Source organism: Vigna umbellata, chromosome 4 (assembly GCF_029865625.1).
Source record: "Vigna umbellata cultivar VRB3 chromosome 4, Vumbellata_1.0, whole genome shotgun sequence".
NCBI lineage: Eukaryota > Viridiplantae > Streptophyta > Magnoliopsida > Fabales > Fabaceae > Vigna > Vigna umbellata.
This window is the reverse complement of record NC_142168.1, coordinates 35392278-35407977: the sequence shown is the minus strand read 5'-3', so window position 1 is coordinate 35407977 and position 15700 is coordinate 35392278. Positions and strand designations below refer to the sequence as shown.

Below are 15700 nucleotides of genomic sequence, written 5' to 3'. Positions count from 1 at the left end.
TGATCAATTTGAGATTTCCATCCAAAAATGGGATCTACTGAATGATTAAACCAAATAAATAATAATTTATTAAATGTATAAACAGATTTACATTGTGGGACCAAATATACATGCATTTACTTGTGACGTAACGTCCTTTTAAGGTTTCTTTATTATTCTTATTTTAAATTATTTAAAAAAATTATTTACATCTAATGGATATCTTAATATAGGAATGTAGTGTAAGTTATATGCTTGTATAGAAAAATTAAGGGTTAAATATGTTTTTAGTCCTGATCTATCAAGCAAATTTGTTTTTAGTCTCTCTTTCAAAGTAACGTACATTTTAGTTCTCCTCCTTCCGGAAACCATAATTTTTCGTCCTAAAAAACCAACGGCGTTAAAAAAAAAGCTGAGCTGGGTAACGGTGGAGTGTCATGTCATTTTTTTTGTGTGACAGAGTCAATCTGTCCCTTACCGTAATGACCGAACAAAATTGTTAATGGTCGAACGGTTATGATGACTGAATGGTGATGGTGACCGAACAGTATTGGTAATGGCCGAACGGTTATGACGACTGAATGGTAACGGTAACCGACTGAATGGTAACGGTAACCGAACAGTATTGGTAATGGCCGAACGATTATGACGACTGAATGGTAATGGTAACCGAACGGTGATGGTGACTGAATAATGATGGTAACCGGACGGTGGGGGACAAATTAACTCAGTGTCAGGAAAGAAATGACGTGACACTTCACCATTAGCCAGCTCAGCTTCTTTTTAACGCGGTTAGTTTTGGAAGACGGAAAATTAAAATTTCTTGAAGGAGGAGGATTAAAATGTACCTTACTTTGAGAGACAGACTAAAAACATATTTAACCCTAAAATATTTCACTTAATATAATATTTAGTTAAGGAAATCTAATTTAAAATTTATTCATTGATAAATATTAGTTTTTAACCTTAATATTTATCATTAAAAACAATAATTTATTTGACTTTATATTCTAATATATTTCTGTTTATATATTTGTATGTATTTCTATTTATAAATTTTAACATTAATTTTATATTGTATTTACTTTGGACGAGACAATATTTCATAACATACTTATATTTTACTTTAAAAAGTAATGCGTATATACGTATTTCTCTGTCTTTTTTATACTATTCGAGCTTTCTTTACTTATCTCTAACATACTCCATTATTTAACTGTCCTGTTTACGTTGTTTTGTTGAGTTCATTATATTACTGACATCCGACCAAAAACTATGATCGAAATCAAAATTATTAGAACAAGAACAAATTGAAAGTGTGAGATTCTAAACAGGAAAACAAAAATAAACTTATATACAAAATGACATAATTATCCTAATTAAAATAATAATAAAATGAACACATCAATCGTCAAATGAATGTAAAATTTATTAAACGATACTGCTACTCTTCATTTTAATATAATATATAAAATTTCAAAAACATATAATTTTTAATTAGAATGAAGTTTTGTTATATTTAGTAATTTATTTCAACATTGCAAACAAAATGTTATATAAATTTATGAATATACATCAATTTAGTTATTATTATAAATTTGAATATTCACAAGTCTATTTATAATTATTCTTAAACATATTTATATGAAAACAGAGTATACTTAAACATCATTGATTATAATGACAGGCTAATGCAGTGCTCATTGCATTGATGTTGAAGATGTTTCTTCATATCATCATCACTGCTCATACAAGTTCTTAACTTTCCCTTTAACCCCTTTCCAATTGGGCAGATTTTCCAAAAGCAAAGGAATCCAATCTCTCTCTCCCAACACCAAATCATCATTTCACTCACAAAACCCTCTATTCTTCAACGTCTGCAAGCCCAAAAAACACTAACCTCAGTAACATCATCAATGTTCTTATATCCTTGGAACTCCAATGACAACCTCCGATTAACTCTCTCACATTCAACGGTGTGAGAGAGGGCACAGCCTCAACCATCTATGGAGATTCAACAATCGCTGAAGCTCACCATCCACAAGAAATGGCCATCGTCACCAAAGAAAACATCAAAAGATTCAGAACCGATAAACACCACTGCAACTCCCAGGCTCAAATGGAAGAAAATCTTCTTTCACACTAAAACCAAACCCAAAATCCAAACCCCCCCAGATGAGTTCCTCTGCCCCGTTTCCCGTTCCCTCATGTTCGACCCCGTCATCGTCTCCTCCGGCCACTCCTTCGAACGCTCCTCCGTCGAAGCCTGTAAAAATCTCAACTTTACACCACAACTCCCCGACGGCACTACCCCCGATTTCTCCACCCTCATCCCCAACCTCGCCCTTAAATCCGCCATCCTCAAGTGGTGCCACACCACCCACACACCCCCTCCTCTCCCCCACAACAACCTCGTGCAGCAAACCTCAATCTCCCCTGACACGAAACTAGTACAACACACCTCGATTTCCCCAGACACCCCCAACTCAAACCTCGTACAAACCTCGATCTCCCCGAACGTCGGTACCGTAGAAGAAAAGCTCTCCGACAGAGATCCGATCCTGGATTCCCTGGACGAAAACCCACCCTCGAACAACCTCCGCCGCCACGCGGAAACCGAGGTGCCCATAAGACCGACGCATCTGTACACGAGCTCCGAGGAATCCATAGCCACATCGTCGGCCTCAACGCCGCCGTTTCAACTCGCCACGCGCCCCAGTTGTTGCTACTATTCTTCCCCTTCCTCGTCAGAAATCGAACCCGCCGCAACCCCAGAAGAAGAAGAAATCACGGGGAAGCTCAAAAGCCCACTACAGAACATAGTCGAGGAAGCGCTTCTCTCTCTGAGAAAACTCACCCGAGTGAGAGAAGAAACCCGGGTTCAACTCTGCACTCCGCGGATACTCTCTGCGTTACGCTCCCTCGTGCTGTCGAAACACGTGAACGTCCAGGTGAACGCTTTGGCTTCATTGGTGAACCTTTCTCTGGAGAAGAGTAACAAAGTGAAGATCGTGCGGTCGGGGATGGTGCCACCGTTGATCGAGGTTCTGAAATTTGGATCCCCTGAGGCGCAGGAACACTGTGCTGGCGCGTTGTTCAGTTTATCTCTCGAAGACGATAACAAAACCGCCATTGGTGTTCTGGGTGGTTTGGGTCCGCTGCTTCAGATGCTCCGAGTCGAGAGCGAGCGGACTCGGCACGACTCGGCCTTGGCGCTTTACCATTTGTCTTTGGTTCAGAGTAACCGGTCCAAGATGGTTAAACTCGGTTCGGTTCCGGTTCTTTTAAGTATGGTTAAATTGGGTCACATGACGGGCCGGGTTTTATTGATTTTGGGAAACTTGGGTTCCGGGTCGGACGGACGGGCCGCGATGTTGGATGCGGGTGTTGTGGAGTGTTTGGTCGGGTTGTTGAATGTACCCGACTCGGCTGCCGGGTCGACTCGGGAGAGTTGTGTAACGGTAATGTACGCCTTGAGTCACGGGGGTTTGAGATTTAAGGCGGTTGCAAAGGCGGCGGGGCTGGTGGAGGTGTTGCAGAAGGTGGAGAAAGTGGGGAGTGAGAGGGCTAGGCATAAGGTGAGAAAGATTTTGGAGATGATGAGGGCCAAGGAGGTGGAGGAGGAAGATGTGGACTGGGAAGAGTTGCTTGACTCGGGGCTGGGTTGTCGGACTCGGGGCCGACTCGGGGGCGGGTTGGACGAGTCGAGTGCTAACTCGGCCGAGTTTTGAGTACAGTGGAATATTTTGTCTTTTTTTTTAATTTTAATTTTCTGTAATTATTGGTCTTTTTAAGACTAGGTTGTTTTGGATTATTGTTTTTAAAAACAATCCATGGTTTTATGATTTTTGAAGTTGGACGGGAGAACTGGTAAATGGGGACATTTTTTTTAACTTAATTTATATGCATTACCAATGTAATATTTTGGCTTAATTGTATTTTCATCTCTGAAATTTTCACAATATTACAAATTTGCCCTTTTATTTTTATGCATTTGATTACCGATTAATTATGGTCTTTCCTATAACTTAACATATAATATTTAATAAAAATCTGTCATGGTATTATGCTATCGTGGCAAATATTTTCATTAAATATTAAAAGTTAAGTTAACATGTAAATCAATATGATTAAAATAATAAGAGATCAAATTTATAAAAAAAGTAAAAAGGAGAAAAATAAAAAATAATTCGGTTATCTATCGATTAGAAAATAATCATCTCATGATATGATGAAAAGATGAATTTTTTATGCAAGAAACTAGAATGATAAATGAAATAAATTAAAGCATATTTTTGTTTTTGGGGTTTTGGATAGGTTTGGAGTGATGAAACTTTGAAGGGTGGTTGTAAGTGTTGATTATTAGAGTAATAAAGTTGATGATTTTTGAAGCAGAAAGTGGTGTATATGCTTTATTCCTTCTTCTACAGAGTGTAGTAGCTGGTTCTGTTTCCTTTATAGGTTTTCCGCTTTTCTTTTTCTTTTCTTTTTCACTCAAACTTCAACTTGTGCTGTCTCACTATATTAGAGTAGTTGTGGAGGCTACGCGCAGGATTTGTATGAAAACGAATAATACGATTATATACTTTTACATTTATTTGATATATAATATAAAATTAAAATAATTATAAAAATAAAAAAATAAAAATAATATCAAATGTAAAAATTTTAGATGTCTCATGTAATAACTTTTTTTTGTGAAATTCTTTCATTGCACTGTCAAATAACTACCAGCAATAGTATTTTCCAAGTGATTGGTTCATGTCCCACAATCATACCCATTCCTTGTATTGCCTTTACTTGCTACTTTTATTTGTTGGCTCTAGATCTTGTTACACTTATTTCTTTTTCACTCTAATTCTTTTTCTTTATTAATGTATTCTCAGTATTTAAGTTTATCATTCATTTTGTAGTCAATGAAGTTTTCAATTTTATAAAAAAACTTAATATAATTCATTTTCAATTTTATAAAAAAACGAAAACTTAATTTAAATAATATATATATATATATATATATATATATATATATATATATATATCAAAAGTTTAAATGTAAAAGTAAATTATTAATTTATTTTTAATTTTTACTGTTGTTGTACAATCTGGTTTGAAAAAGTAGCCGTCTGTTTTCAGAACAATGTTGAATATTACCCACAAATTGTTATAAGTGTATCAAATGAAATGCAACTAACTATGAAAAACAATGTCTTGAGAGCCAAACTTAAAAGGTAACTTTTCTTTTTTATATGATACTATTTGTTAACTTAGGATAATGAATAATTTGGCTTATACCAAAAATCAGATCACCCACTTCCACCAAATTCAATTTTTGTCAAAAATAAGAACAGTTAACATGGAAAAGACCTAATTTATTTTAGTGTGGGCTTCAAAATTTAGATTTTCCCAACTTTATTTTTTAAGGAAAATGATAGATTTAACCAACTTAGTTTTTAAGAAAACTAAAGTGGATATTTTTAAAAAATAAATAAATGGATGAATTCTAAATTTATTACAATAGATAGATATATGATTTTTAAAATACGACTTTATTTCACATATATTTTTTCTACAATGTTACTACCGAGGGCGGGCAACCGATCGGAAAGGCTAAACATAACCGATCGGGTGTTCCAGCCTGATAAGTCCGATCGGAACTCCTTAGTACGTGTCCGATCGAGCAGATGTATAAAACTGTAGACTGGAGACAGCAGTTGAATGCTCATGAATGTGTAGTTAATGAGGTAACGGTCATTGTCGAGTATTTAAAGTGTGCATTGAAAGCCATAAAGAGGTAAATTAATGGGTAATATTCTCTGAAATCATATAAATAGTAGTCAAAGGAGAAGGTAAACTCTCTGTTCTTTGATAATTATAGACTTGCAAGAGCCCATTCTAACTTGAGCGTCAGAGTGTTTGCTGTGTTTGCTGCAGGTCAACCCATTGGTGTGAGGAAGAGGTGCGAGAAGAGCAGGACCGATCGGAGAAGGAGGAGTGTTTCCGGACGGAGGTAACAGGAACTTTTCCCGGTCCCATTCAGCAAAAACATACAATAAACTATAGAAGTCATCTTTTAATTAACACTTCTGCTTTAATTATTTATTTTCTGTCTAATTCTTTTGTCTTTTGCTTTTTTGGCATATATATCTGTGTGTTTATGTCTCTTTTTTGATTTGTTGGTATTAGGTTATACTTCCAAAGTTTCAAAAGTATTTGGTTATTGTCTCAAAAGCTTGCCAAACTAAATGGAAAACTATTGTATCACTTGATTTTAAAGTTGAACTACCTTTAACAAAATAAAAAATAAATAAAATCATGGCTATACATTTAAAACCATTTCTACTAAATAAACTCTCAAAAAGCTATTATCAATACATTTATTTTACGTAATTAATGTTAATGTGTTCATATTTTACCTTTTTAGGGCAAGAACATTGGATCCATAGAGTAATTAAGGGGTTTCTCTTTTTACTCCTCTATAATTTATTCTCCTAACTCTATATTAAAAAAATATTAATGTGTTTAAATCAATTTGAAACCATTTTAAAATACTTCTGAATTACGTTATTTACAACAATATATTTTTAACTACGTAAGATATAACTATATGTAATATTATCTTAAATAAGATAATTTAGAAGTATATTTCAGATTGTGTAATTTAGTTTTAAATTGTATAATTCATAGTTAGGTTTTGAATTATAAAATATAAACTTCCTAACATGTATAATTCTAAGTATATGTGATATATATTTTTTATATATATTATTGGTATGAAAGAAGAAAGTATGTAAGTAGAGGAAGAAAAATGTGATTTTGTAGAAAATGAGGTTGAAGAGATTGGTTTAAGAAATTAGAGAAGGAAGAAGAACAAGATATTGAAGTCCAATTCCAATAAGGGATTATTGGACCAACTAGTGGGTTTCTCTAAATCCACATCATTTTTTTACTAAGTTCAAACCCTTTTTTGTTTTTACAAAAACACTATATATTTTGTATAATGGCTCCATAGATCTTGTCTTAATGTACAATAAAATACGTTTTTGCAATATATATTGGTAAAATCTTGTCAAGACACATTATATATATGTATCCTCGTTGTGTATCTAAATAAAATTTATTGAGATACCCAAATGTATAATGAAAAATATGATTTTTGAAAAACATATTTTTAATAAAAAAATGTTGAGACCCAAATGAAAAAGGAATCTTTTTTGTGATTAAAAAAAAATAATTAATTTTTAAATGTGATCAAAATCAATTTGTTAAATAAAAACTTTGTGATCAAAATCAATTTTTAAAAACTTTATTAAATAATTAAAACCATAAAAACCAAAATTATTGGCACAATAAATTTAAAAAAAAAAATTAAACCTTCTGATTTTGGTTTTGTTTAGGTAGAAAAACTAGTTGGTGAAAAGTGATTTATTTTTGTAAGTTTTTGTTTATGATAAAAAAAAAGCTATATTTTTATGAGTGTAAGCCTAATTGTTGTGGAGCCAACTCAAACCGCGTGTACCAAAATCAAACAATTTTAGGATTCCGCAATAAAGCTGTCTTTTCGGCCGTAATCAATGGACAAGGATGTTTAACTTCCTCCACCATTCTATAATGTTTAAGAATTGAATCATTTGTTGATAAATAAATATTCTGATTGCACATATAGGATTTTATTTATTTACCTATTTTATAGAAAAAAACAGAAATATATGGGTAGAATAGAACAAATTAATAGGATTAAAAAATTATAAACCATAAAAAATATATAATAAAATTGAAAGAGAAACATAAAATAAGAAAGCATTAACATATTCAGTTGAGTATGGAAAAGAAAGAACGATCGTAAAAGTCGAGGTCCCACATCGACCGCATTATTATGGGATTGGACAGCCTGGTTCCAAATTCCTCGTTTGACTTTACACAACGCAAAAGCCTGTGTCGGTTTAGGTTTTCTTCCTCAATCAGGGTTCATGTTTCATTTTACTGCTTCAACTGTCCAACAGTCAATGTATCCAAACAAAACCTTCACTGAAAACAACCAAGTTAAATAGTTACTTTTATTTCTTCAATTTCACTATTAAAACATTACACTTCCATTTTGAATGATAGTTTTTAGTGAGTTTATTTTCCTTTTTACATGCTTGGATACACCAAACTCATTTAACAAAAAAAAAGTGATTTATAAACTCTTTCTGTACACTCAGTATTATTAAGTCGCTTAGTAGTTAATGTCAATAAGAGTTTAAGTATTTTTTTTTCATGTTTTTGGCAAAGTTTCAAGTTTTAAAATTGGTAATATTTTGAATAGTAATTAACCCTAATAATGTTATCTATTTTTTTTATTAAAATTTTTTATTTAAAGAAATCAAATCTTAAAGAGTGAAAGATAAAATATACAAAATTTCAAGCTTCAAAACAAATATATTTCGGATGTAATGATTAACTATAATAATGTCATTTGGATCAAAATATGAATTTTATTTCATAATTCATTCATTCATATTTTTTTAACAAGTTAAAGAAAATAATAAGTTTAACTAGATATAGAATTATTTGAAACCTGTTCTAGCCAAAGAGACTAGAGTTCGATTATCCAAAGCATTTATAGTGTTTTGTCCTCTTCCTCCTAAGGTTTTCCTTTGTGTCTATCTTCTCCACTCCTTGAATTTTCCTTTATTTTAATGTTCATCAAATTTCTGTATTTAATTTATGTCTCTGGTTATGTCTTGATCAATTATATGAGTTATTAACTTTAAACTCCTTATTTACTACTCATATTTCCATCATAGCGATCCTTTTGAGGAATAATAACTTCATAGGAATTTGTGAAGCTTATCGCACTGGGACATGAGTATTGTTAAAAAAAGTAATGGATATTATATCAATTATAAATGATAACTAAACAAAAAAAATTACAATTTACTATATTGATTATTATTTAGTTAATAATATATCGTGAAATTAAAATGAAATATGTAAGACCCATGAAATATATATATATATATATATATATATATATATATATATATATATATATATATATATTTATAGTAGTAAATTTTAGTATGTTATTAGTAATAATAATTTTAATGGATAGAAAAATGTAAATTTTGGATATAAAATTTTAGTAATTTTAGAAGGAGAGGTTCAAATTTTTGGTAACTTATTTAGTAAATTTTTTTAAATTGAATAGTAAAAAGTAAATAGTAAATAGTAAAAAGTAAATAGTAAATAGTAAAAATTGAATAGTAAAAATAAATTTTCAGCATTTGGATTCCTTAGCATGGAAGAAAGTAGTAGGTAGAAATTAGGATCAGATTTGGTGAGAAAATGATTGAAATATTATTTTTAAATAATATTAAAATAATAAATAATATTAAAATATTAATGAATAGTAAATTTTTTTTTACTATAAATAGCCATGGGAGGGAAGGTTATTCTGCACCAAGAGAAGAGAAATCAAGTGAGAGCTTGAGAAATAGAAAAAAAAAAAAGAGTTAGGGAGAAATTTTGAGTAGAGGTTCTGAAGGGTTTCGGAGAAATAAATTCAGAGCAAGAGAAGTCTGGAATAGAGGTAGGGGAGCTAACTTTTCTATGTTTTTATATTATGATTTAGTATTTCTATGCTTTTATATTATGATTTAGTATTGTTTTATTACTATTCATATCTTGAAATTCTGTGTAAATACTGTTAATGCTTACTGTATGTTTATCTATGTTGAAATTCGGTGTAAATATTGTATGCTGTTATTTTGAATCTGTAAATAAGAAATTTGTTAAAAACTAGTTGAGGAACACTTTGGCTAAGGAAAGACTTGGTACTTAAGTTGTCCATTGTGACGCACCTCTCTTTCCTGGAAGTCTACTCGACAAGTTTTTAACTTAAATCCTATTGAACAGATTATGTATTGTTAAATTATTGTGTAATATATCTTGTTGGAATATATTCAGTTTGTATGATTTCTGAAATGATTGGATTTTATTACATTTGAATTTATGCATCTGAACATGATTGTGAACTATAATGATGTTATTTATGTGGAAAGTATGTGAATGTATGAGATATGTTAGATTCACTGTGATAATATGATGGTATATGGTTATTCATGTCTTGGGTTAAGTTTCAAGGTAATAGTATGATTCATGAACGTAATTCCATGATCCTCAAGGAGAGGATACATGGTGGTGATTTGGGGGTGTATAGAATGATTGCATGGTAGCTCAGTTTTGGGGGTCATCCTGAAACTCCAATGGTCTTTCTTCTCATGTAGAGAGGATTGAACCATGTGGTGAGGAGTAGCAGGAGGTCCTAGTCTTGGGTGCTTCCATATGATCCAAGGTGAGTAATAACGGATTAACCTCGTGACTGTGGCCGGGCGGTAGTGCCCAAGTTCCATAAGGCGGTAGTGCCAAGTTCCATAAGGCGGTAGTGCCAAGTTCCATAAGGCGGTAGTGCCAAGTTCCATAAGGCGGTAGTGCCAAGTTCCATAAGGCGGTAGTGCCAAGTTTCATAAAGCCACCACGAGTGCAAGACCCGCCATAGCTCGGTAATCATTCTAGTCCGGACGAGTCGGGTTATAAAGTAACAAGTCTTGTGATGTCATTTTACCATGTGTATCAAAGTAATGGATGAGTATGTATGATGTGATTGTTGTATGATGGTATGAGTATGTATGACATAATTATTATATGAGGTTTGCATGCATGTTTCATAAATGATTGGTTGCATGTTAGCTTACCCTACTTGTTTGTGTTTGTTTGTGTTTGGGTATGTGCGATGATCGTATAATTCGTTATACGGGAGCAGATGGCAAGGAGGATACGTTGGAACCAGTACTTGATGGGGAAGGCAATGCTGCAGCTTAGATTCACTAGCTTTTATTAGTTAGCTTTGATGAACTTTTGTACGTTTAAAGCTTTAAATTCTATGTAATTTCTAGGGAGAAAACCCTAATACTCTAAGTTTTCAATTCCATGCTATTCTAAGGATGATTGTAATCCTTAAATTACTCTCGACTGCTTTCCTATATTAATAAGTGATGACGTCTTTATTATATATGCTTGATATATATATTTTGGGACGTCACAAAATATTACTCAAATCTTTTTCATTTTGGTGGAAAAATTTCAAGGTGATTCCCACTTAATTTTTTATGTCAATTGTATTCCAAAAATTGTTAAAACACTTCAATTAAGTCCCTTTTAGTTGAAGTCATAAAATCTATAACGAGTGCATAATTAGGCATAGTGATTTGGCAAGTAATGCATACGTGGCACATAAATGTTTTCTAGTGTGAAAAATTGGGTTAATTAAAATATTAAAAAAATATCATATGTCAAAAAAAGGGTTTCTTAGGAAACAGAACACATATAACCCATTTTTTCTTCTTCCTCATTATATTAATGACACCAAAACTAAACATTTATGGCTTCTTCCTTCCTCAACCATAGAGCCAATGTCACATCCGCCTAATCAAAATTGTTCGCCGACATCATTGGTGTTCCTTTGTTCTTCTTCTCTTCCATTTTCTTCCATTAGGGTTTTCTCTGTTCCTGCACACCACCACCATCCTCACTTGCTATAGTCGTCGCCATGGTATACCCAACCAAAGTTATTGACAACATGACGTTGTGACTAGATTTGTCACGGGTGATGTTGTTGGGGTGCCAATTCTATTCTTCTTCATTTTTCAACTAAGTGTGAAGTTTGTTAAATTTAAAAGTAGAAGTTTTGGAATTTTAAAATGTTTGTTATTTGAAAAATTATCAAAGATTGTATAATGAAATTTCATTTTTTTACAAACATTTAATGAATAAAGAAGTATAATTTATTTATTTTTCTCATCATTATATAACAAAATATTAGTAAAAAGAAGGAAATTATATTCGTATATTAAAAAGTATGAAAAGTTAGTATACAAAATAATTTCACAGGATTTAAAAATAGTAAATTAATATCTAGTGTTTAATAATCTAAATGATGGAGATCATTTGAATAGAAAAGGCCATTTTCAAAGAGTTTAATTATTTATTTAATCTCTTTCGATTAACTTTTTCTGTTTTATCTGCATATTTAAAATTTATTCATTTTAATTCTTACACAAGGAAAATTAATCACCTTTAATTTCTAACCTATCGTTTCTAAATAATTTTCAGTCTCTCATCTAAATCTAAACTCAGACTAAAGAAACAATGAGACACGTACAAAACTAAAAGGAATAATATTAAATACAAAAACTAAAGATAAAAATTGCTTATCTGTATAAGTAATTATACCACTTAAAAGTGTATTATTAGATTTTAAAGAAAACCACCGCGTAAACTATTATATCAGATAGCGTACGCGGCGCTTCTGATGCATTAAAAATTTTGCAACAACTTCACCAGCTGTGTCATAAAACGCGCGTTTGTGTGTATGCAAAATGCACATGCACATGCACATGCACATGCATGGGCAAAAACAGCTTCTTTCAATAAGGGACAAAAAAGATGCCACAGTGCAGACAAAACGTGCTTTTCAAAATCCAAAGCCAAATTCTTCCATTATTTAAGCAAACACCATACCTTAATTACGCATCCCTCACAAAATTATGATATCCAACTAAAAAATTGCGTATTTCCATGACAAATCTATTACTATGTTCACCAAGATCAACACAGATTCTTGAAACTTGAATTTGTTAAAGATAAAAAAAACTTAATTAGAAAATTAATTAACAGGGAAAGAAAACGAGTGAATACTCTCAAAGTGCTTATATATTGACCTATAGATCTTTGATTGAATTTTCATGTAAGTAAGAAAAATACTATTCATCTGCGTAAGTTCTTTATTATATATTTAACATTTAATACACAAATATAAGTTTTCTTTATAATTATATGAAAAACTTGTATCCAAATGGATGAATTTTTCGAATGACTTTTTACAATAAAATGTTAATCAAGAACACGAGACAACATATTTACTCGTGTATGAGACCAATTTCAGCATTTCCATAGAAGAAAAAAAACCTCATACGTAACTTAATTAACGATATTTTATTTAAATAAATATAATATTAATTTTCTTAGATGAACATCATTATAATAGTAAGAATAACTATTTTTTGGCTTATTTTTAATTGCTTGATCTATTTCATGGATATGAGTAGTAGTTGACCTTCTTTATTGTCTACAATCTATTTTAAAATCTAGGATAAAGTTGGGACTAGTATATACAATTTAAATTTTGTTTGAATTTGAGGAGGAAAAAAATTGTTCAATTTTTAAAATTAAGACTAAATTGAGACAAAATAAAAATACAGGGATTAAATTGCAACATAATAAAAATACAGGGACCAAATTGAGACTAATGCAATGAGACGTGGCCTGATAATGACATGTGACACTGTCAGTGCCATGTCACACTGCCATTGCCACGTGGCACATTATCAGTTTGACACGTGGCATTTTTAAATTTTATTTTTAAAAAAACAAAAAATAAAATAAAAAATAAAAATAAAATAAAAATAATAAAAATATAATTCAAAAATTCAAAAAAACCACGAACTGACACGTGTCACCCCCTTTAACGGTGTTAGTATGGAACTAACGGTAAGACCTAAATTGATTCAATTTTTCATAATAAGGGACCTAATCGAGAACATTTACAATACAAGGACCTACTTGAGATAATCCTACAGAAATAGGGATGTTCGAAAGGATTAAACCTAAATGTTTTGAAGATTATAAACAAGGTCAACAAATGTTCCAAGTTCTAAGTGACAATAGAAATAAACAACAATGATATGGAGACAAGACAATCTCAAAGCTTAAAACTCCCGACATTCATACCACCACTCATTTAACTTAAAAGTGTATGACATTAGTCGTCAACGCAGTTGTGGATTCGTTATCTTCTGAATATCAAACACATAACATTATCGATCATATTAATGGACAAGACACATGACCGATCTTTGTTCATTTTTCTTGAGTAATATTGTGACATATTCGGAATATTTATGTCCTGCCCGAAACATGTATGGTGTCCTTACTCTCCTTTCATTGAATCAAGAATTAGTTCTTTCAAATATTGTTTTAACAAGAATAATAATTGGTAACGAACAACGGTAACAAACATGTTCTCTTTCAAACAAAGTTCATGCTCCCTTGATAACTATTGATATCTCCTCAATGAGTCGTGCAATTATTCTTTTGATATGTTTTGTTATAGTAAAGTTTCATCATATGAATCATATAATATGCAAATTTGGATTTGGACAATCTATTCCACCTAAGCTATTAAACTTTGATAACTTTCATTCTATAAATATGTGAAGAATAACAAAAGGAATCATCAACAATGTATAGGAATGTGAAATAATCTATACAACCATCTTAAAGGAAAGAAATTTTGAAGGAAAAGAATTCCACAAAAATGACAATTTGTGTGATACTACACAATATATACAATAATACATAGAACATATTATCCGTTACATAATGCCACAACAAGCATCATTAAACGACGATGTAGGTTTTTAAATGCTAATATCTTACTATCAAATTAAATTAACAATTACATTTTTAACATTATGACACACTGGGGACCTCAAGATCCACAACCTCCTCCACGATATAATCATATTAGATCTTTTGGGTATTATCAACAATTTCAACCGTAAAATGATACTCAATTTGGCATGTTTCAATCACCTCCATTGTTCATATATATAGGCAACATTCACAACATAACTGCTTCATCTTTATCTATACATCATATTTCTTTCACATATACCATTTTTTCATCTCAACCTAACTTCTTTTCTAATAGAAAGTAAAGACAGGGGCAGAACCGTAAAACCCCCTTCTAGGATATTTCTGATGTGAAAAGAGAAAAAACAAGTGACCCAGAGAGAGAAGATTAGTCAGATGAGAGAGTTCGAGAATCTTAGAGAGAGACTGAGGGCAGAGGCTCTGCTAGGGTTCCACCTCCGATCACCAGACACACACACCCCGTTCACCGGGAGATCAACACACACTTATGGAGCAGGAGAAATGCACACAGAGGTATGACAGTATAAACTTCAGTAAATTGTTTTTATTCAATTGTAAAAGTAGAGATTACAAGTTTTTATACAAAGTCTGAAATCTAACTCTGTAGAAACTGTTTTTTGTTTAATCTTTTTAACACTCCTCCTAAACAAAAACAGTAAAAGAATACGATTTGAAGAAAAAAACCCTCTTTTCACTGAATGATCGGTGAAAAACACCATCTCCGGCAAACCTCCGTCATTTTCACCGATTAATAATCGGTAAAACTCCTTCTTTTGCTTTGAAGAACTTTTCCACTGATTAGAACAGTGAAAACTGAGCTGATCTTCCCCCTGAGACGAAAACCTTAGGTTTTTGTGACCTCTCCTTTTGGATCTGCTCCAAACTCCAACTTTCCTACTCCGATCTGCTTTCTAAGTGATAGAAATTGTTCTCCTTTTAATGCTTTAGTGAGTATATCTGCAATCTGATCTTTGGACTTGCAGTATACCACTTCGAGCTTACCTTTGCTAACCTGCTCCCTGATGAAGTGAAAACGTGTCTCGATGTGTTTGCTCCTACCAGGTGATGTAGGATGCTTAGTCAGATCGATGGCTGACTTGTTGTCAACAAGCAGTCTGACCTTCCCTTCTACTCCTATCCTTAGTTCCTTCATAAATGAGTCAAGCCAAGCTGCTTGAGAGGTGGC

General features: G+C 32.1%; 1 protein-coding gene across 1 annotated transcript; it reads left to right on the top strand.

Moving 5' to 3' along the window:
• Nucleotides 1-1645: 1645 nt before the first annotated feature.
• Nucleotides 1646-3968, top strand: LOC124841055 (RING/U-box superfamily protein with ARM repeat domain-containing protein). Its single transcript, XM_088111561.1, has one exon. The coding sequence runs from the start codon at nucleotides 1986-1988 to the stop codon at nucleotides 3708-3710; it is 1725 nt and encodes a 574-aa protein (XP_087967687.1). The 5' UTR covers nucleotides 1646-1985; the 3' UTR covers nucleotides 3711-3968.
• The last annotated feature ends 11732 nt before the right edge of the window (nucleotides 3969-15700 follow it).